General features: G+C 32.5%; 1 protein-coding gene across 1 annotated transcript in view; it reads right to left on the bottom strand.

Moving 5' to 3' along the window:
- LOC110025624 (casein kinase II subunit alpha-like) overlaps positions 1–6,000 on the bottom strand; it is a 49,383-nt gene that overhangs the window by 8,675 nt on the left and 34,708 nt on the right. Inside the window, exons 4-6 of the mRNA XM_020726203.1 lie at positions 5,357–5,514; positions 2,956–3,046; positions 2,813–2,878 (exon numbers count right to left, since the gene is read on the bottom strand). Of these exons, the coding sequence (XP_020581862.1) occupies positions 2,813–2,878; positions 2,956–3,046; positions 5,357–5,514 (315 nt within the window). The remainder of the gene's footprint in view (positions 1–2,812; positions 2,879–2,955; positions 3,047–5,356; positions 5,515–6,000) is intronic.

Genomic DNA, 6,000 nt, shown 5'->3' with positions numbered 1-6,000 from the left:
AGAATTCAAGTTGGCTGGTTGCAGTGGAGGAAAGTTTCGGGCCTTTTGTGTGATGGAATAGTACCGCTTAGACTGAAAGTAAAATTTTATAAGAAGGTGGTGAGACCTGCAATGCTCTATGGCGCTGAATGTTGATCTTTAAAAGAGAAGCATAATAATAAGTTAAGTGTTGCCGAGATGAGAATGATTAGGTGGATGAGTGGCTTTACACTTAGAGACAAAATGCGAAATGAATATATTCATGATAGGGTTAGTGTAGCTCCTGTGACAGACAAAATTAGAGAAAGTCGTCTTAGATGGTTTGGTCACATTAAACGTCGACCATCTGATGATCCAATTAGGAGAGTAGATGTTTTAGATTCGACTTGTGTTAAGAAAGGCGGAGGTAGACCTGGAAGACTAGAGCTTATTGTATTAAAAATGATCTTAATTTACTAGAACTAAATGAAAATATGACACTAAATAGGACGCAATGGAGAAAAAGGATTCATGTAGCCGACCCCATGTAGTGGGATTAAGGCTGTTTTGTTGTATGACAGCAAAAGGACAGTCCCTACTCGTTCCTTATTATATAAGGAGAAGATTTCTAATTTGATAATTGAGAAATAAGAGCATAAAATTTCTCGACCTTTCTACAAAAAGCATTCTCATATTACCTAGAAAAGGGAGGCACAACATGTTAAGGAAGAGGATTGTATGGGAGCCTAAATTTACGATCACCATAGCAAATCAAAAAGTAGAGGAAGATGATGAGTCTTTAGGCATTAGGAAGGAAGGTTAGCGACAACAAGCGGATAAAATGCAAACGCATATTGTACAAGGCGGCATGAAAATATAATAAGGTAACTATATTTTTCATTTTTTTGAAAATTAATACTCACACACACATATTAAAATTCTCCTTCAAGAGATAGACCTTTGATTAGAACATGTGCTATATTTAACTTGGATCACATGTATCTTAATTATCTAATGGAAATAGTGTTCAGATGGTAAAATGCGGGAGAAATATTGTAATGAAGGAGCTAATTAACAATGAAAATCCGTAACATCTTAAGATTGAAGAATCAACTTTGAAAATTTTGTATCACAATTTTCATTTGAAATTCTATATGAAGATTGAAGTTCTATATTAAGAGATTGAAACGTGAAACACAAAAATTTTGCAATAACTTTTAGTCCCATTATTATTATTATTATTATTTTGAGAATATTTTAGACCCATTATTTAGATGTTCTCAGATTCAGGTGGTTAATGGTTATGTTTGGCTTGGCAGACTGAATATTAGAGGACATTAAAATAAAGAGGGAAATCGAGTCTTGCCATAATGTTTTGTTCTATGATTTTAGTCAGGTTAAAATCATGGGAAACCTTGCAAAGCTTTTATGTTTTAACATATTATTATATGATTGACAACTTATGCAATGATACAACGTTCATAGAGTCTCTAAACGTATTTTTATTTGTAGGCAATTAAAACAGTAAAACAGTTGTTTTACACTACTAAACTGCGACGAACAAAAACTTTTAACATCCCAGTTAGAAAAAATAGCTCAAACGCAAGTCTACATAAATCAACAGTTTACCATAGTCAGCTTTCACCATATATATATATATATAACAGCAAGTTTCATTTGACTTTTCGAATAACAAAAAACATAACAAATGAAACCTTATTTTTGCCACCCAAAACTTTCAAAACAAACAATATAGTTGCAAACTCATAAAATTCAAGTTTAACTCTCCTGATATGGAATAGCGTACGTTATTCAATAAGACATTGTGGTAACTATATCTTTAGTAACCCGATATCATCTGCTTAGTTATCATGAATATTCATCAAACAAGTTACAATAATTGTGGAGGGTGGTGCAGTCAAATTTGAAAATTGGTCATAAGGAGTAGAGCATATTGTAAAACACAAAGGGGCTTACAGGAGAACCCTTGCTATTTAATTCAATAAATTAAACTTTAAAAGCTCAGCTTTGTAAGCTCCTAAGCTGTCTGGTTCTTTGAAATGCCTAGTACTTATGAAAAGCTTCTATTTTAAACCACCAATTATAACTCTAAACATTGTGACCCCACTTATACCTCATCTTTTTAATAATAGCTCCAAGTAACTTAATCTGCTCAAGTATAATAGATAGTTCAACAATATTGACTGATAATTACATTTCCTGCAAATTCCTAGAATAGGAATTTTCATATGTAAAAATAGCATTAATCACACTTAAAACTGCACATTTCCTCTCCGTGTTTTTTGAAAATTGCATTTTCTTCTTATTTTTAATCCTATCGGTTTAGGATATGTAATACAATGTCTAAAAACAAGGGAAGCAGGTGTAATTTAAAAATAAAAAACGAAGTAATTTTATATGACAATATGTAGAAGAGATAAGTGTAATTAAGCATTAAAAATTACATTAACACCATATCAATAAGAATATTAAATTTCATCAGATAAATATATTCCAATATCGCGCCAAAACAAAAATGCAGTCCTCCTCATCATCCATAAGATCATCTTAGCATAAACATGATTAGTGAAACTAGAGTAAAAAATCCAAACAAAGTTTAAATCTGGAAGTAACCAACTTAGAAGCTTAGCTTTTTGAACTCTAGCTTAGCAAGACAATGAGTGACATCTAACTTCTCAGCTACTGATTTAATATCTTAGATAGCTAATTCATGGGAAGTGCTCACAAAATATATTGCAAATACAAAAACTATGGTACACAAAATTAATAAATTGACACAAGATTCTGGCAAAAATAATATTTTTTGAAATCGTGTTTAAACATCACAGCATACCTTTACAATTTTTACCAATTGATCATAATTATCATGTCCATAGAAGAACGGTTCCTTCCGAAATATCTGTTCAGTAGAGACCAGCAGGTGTTAATACAGAAAATAGAATGGTATCAATCATTATTGCCATGTCAGTAACTTACCATCCCAGCAAACATACATCCAAGGCTCCACATATCCAACGAATAATCATAGTCCTGCAGATCCACAAGCAGTTCTGGACCCTTGAAGTACCTGGACATGAAGAAAAAAAAAGGAGGCATATTCATCAATGACAGCAAAAGGACAGGATTTCAAGTAGAAGATTGAGAACTTAAGCTTCATAATAAAATAATCATAATGAATTAGAAAATAAGTTTGCGCATAGGAGAACTCATCAAAATTTACATAATTAGTAAAACAACAGTTTAATGTTATGCCAATGCACAGCCTCAAATGGATTAGGGGTGAATAAGATGTATTTAAGAGTTGAGAGTAGTTTTCAACTTTTTAAAATTGCAAACAAGCTGGCGTCATAAGCAACATAAGACAAATGATTCAAAAATTAAAACAAGATTTTAATTTTCCTTAGGAGCATATTTTTCTCTACAAGTATAAGATGATATATTGGACATGAGATATGTAGATTTTTGGGAGGAATAAACATTCTAAATTTCTCATTAAGCAAATAAAAAATATATATACAACTCAGCCTAACCCTCATACAATTAGAGGCAAAATCAAATCAAGATAAAAGATGAAATAAATTAAACACGGTAATGGATAATTAAGGGAGAATAATCTCTCCCTCAAATGTAATAGCTGACAATAGTTTTTCTAAACTAGATATGCATTTCAACACTCCTCTTCAAGTTGGGATGTATATGTAATACATCCCAAACTTGTTGCTTTGATCACTGAAGTGGTGTCGCGGAAAAACTTCAGTAAGAATGTCAGCAATCTGATACTGAAGTGGAATATAGATTAGTTGAATAATCCCTCCATTGACCTTCTCAGAAATAAAATGTCTATCAATCTCTATATGTTTGGTTCAATCATGATGTTCCAGATTCTTTGAGATATTGATGGTTGATTGAATATCACTGAACATCATAATAGTGCTTTGGTTCTCCGCATAAAATTACACCAATAGTTTCTTTAGCCACATCCCTTCACAAATTCCTGGAGTCGTGGCACGATACTCATATTTTGCTCTACTTCTTACTACCACAGCTTGATTTTTTACTTCTCCAAGTAACAAGGTTACCCCATATAAATGAAGAATAACCTGTGGTAGATCTTCTATCAGTAAGTTCTCCTACAAACTAACATTAGTGTAGATCTCTATGCTAGTATTCTCAATCTTCTTGATATCAATACACATCCTAGAGTCATCTTTAGGTGCCTCAGGATTCAGAAGACCGCTTCTAAATGATTTCATTATATGTTGGCTCACTATACCCGATTTCAAATTGCCTTATGGAACTCAAGGCCAAATGCAAATAAATTTGAGTGCCTAATTGTAGCTAACCATTAAGTGTCACGTAAGATATTCACCCTCCTTGATCAAAACATTTGTACTTGATAAAAGTTTGATTATATCCTTAAAGCAATAGCAATGACAGTGTCATGAATATAAATTTATAATTTAGACACCCAAAACAAAATCTTTTTCAACCATACTTTGTCAGCTAATAAATGTAAAACTAGAAAATAAAAAAAGTTCAACAAAATATCGAGGAGCTACTCATGACACCATTCGCCAAAAAAGTGGAACTTCAGCTAATAAAATTCAGTGCTGGTCAGGTCATTTCACCTTCTTTGCCAAAACGGAGAAGTTCGAGATATTTTTCATAGTAAGAATCTTCCTCTTTGACCTTACCTCTTATGGTTTTCCTGTTGGATCTATAGTTGTTTAAGCATTCTCTAGTTTAGTGTTACAGCAACATTACTTTTCATAAAGTTTGGAGCAATGGTAGAGTGGCCCTTCCATATCAATTTTATTAGGAACAGCACACAACAATCCAACATAATCAACCACACAGCTTACCCTCTTTAACTCTGTATCTTAGGTTAGCTAGAAAATAAAAAAAAAAGGACAAGTAAAGGAAACTAAATAAAAAGAATGGAGAGAGAAAAAAAAGGAGAAAAAAGCGTCTACTGACTCACTTGGGCATCATAAATATAGCTTTTCACATTTAAATGATAACTATTCTACCTCAACAATAATTACATGGAGAAATAAAAGTATAACAAAATGTATTGACATTCTGGTTCATATTTTATAAATTGATCTTAATGACCACATTTGATTATCAATCGTAACATTATGATTTCATCTCAATCCTTGACCTATTCGTCTCTCATAATGTTACAACCTTCCAAAACCAAAATGGCCATCACCAAGAGAGCAATTAGTTGGGAGTATACTCTGCATTTGACCTACAAGATAGAACTTCAATGCTGCTTCGTTGTATGACGATAATTTCAATATAGGAGAAACATTTATCAAATTGAACAAAGAAGTGCATGATGAATATATGAATTAAAAGTTAAAAGGTGAACCTCGAAGCAACTCTGACATTGTATTCTTTTCCAGGATGATAGAACTCTGCTAAACCCCAATCAATAAGACGAAGTTTCCGCTGTTCATGATCAATCATGACATTATGAGGCTTGACATCTCGGTGCATGATGCCTTGAGAGTGACAATGTTCAAGGGCCTACAAAAGTACCTGGAAAATTTAATCAAATTTAACCGAATCTAAACTTCTAGTAGCGTAGCAATAGAAACATGAGAAGAACACGATATATGAAACAGTATGATTCAATATAATGACAAAACTTGTTAACAGATAATACATATAAATCTGCAAGCATATTCAAGCAAAATGACAGTACTTATGAAAGCTCAATTTGGATAAAAATGTAGGCTAAAAAGGTACAGTTAAAAAGTATTTTTCTCCATAAAATTAGTAATAGCAGGTGATACCAAAAGCCAAGACCTAGCTACGTTTTAAGCAGAGTTTTTTTGTACCGCTTTCCAAAATCACAAATGACTCCAACGAAGTTCAAATAGGTAGGATAACAATATAAGGTGCATTCTAAAATATTAGAGCATCCAAGAAAGGTAAAGCTGGAACAATACTTATCTATGTTTCTTGACACATTAATTTTCTGACTAATAAAACACATTGTATCTCTACTTG

Source organism: Phalaenopsis equestris, unplaced genomic scaffold (genome assembly GCF_001263595.1).
Source record: "Phalaenopsis equestris unplaced genomic scaffold, ASM126359v1 Scaffold000002, whole genome shotgun sequence".
In the NCBI taxonomy this organism is placed as follows: domain Eukaryota; kingdom Viridiplantae; phylum Streptophyta; class Magnoliopsida; order Asparagales; family Orchidaceae; genus Phalaenopsis; species Phalaenopsis equestris.
The sequence above is the reverse complement of the archived record's forward strand: the minus strand, read 5'-3'. Positions and strand labels throughout refer to the sequence as shown.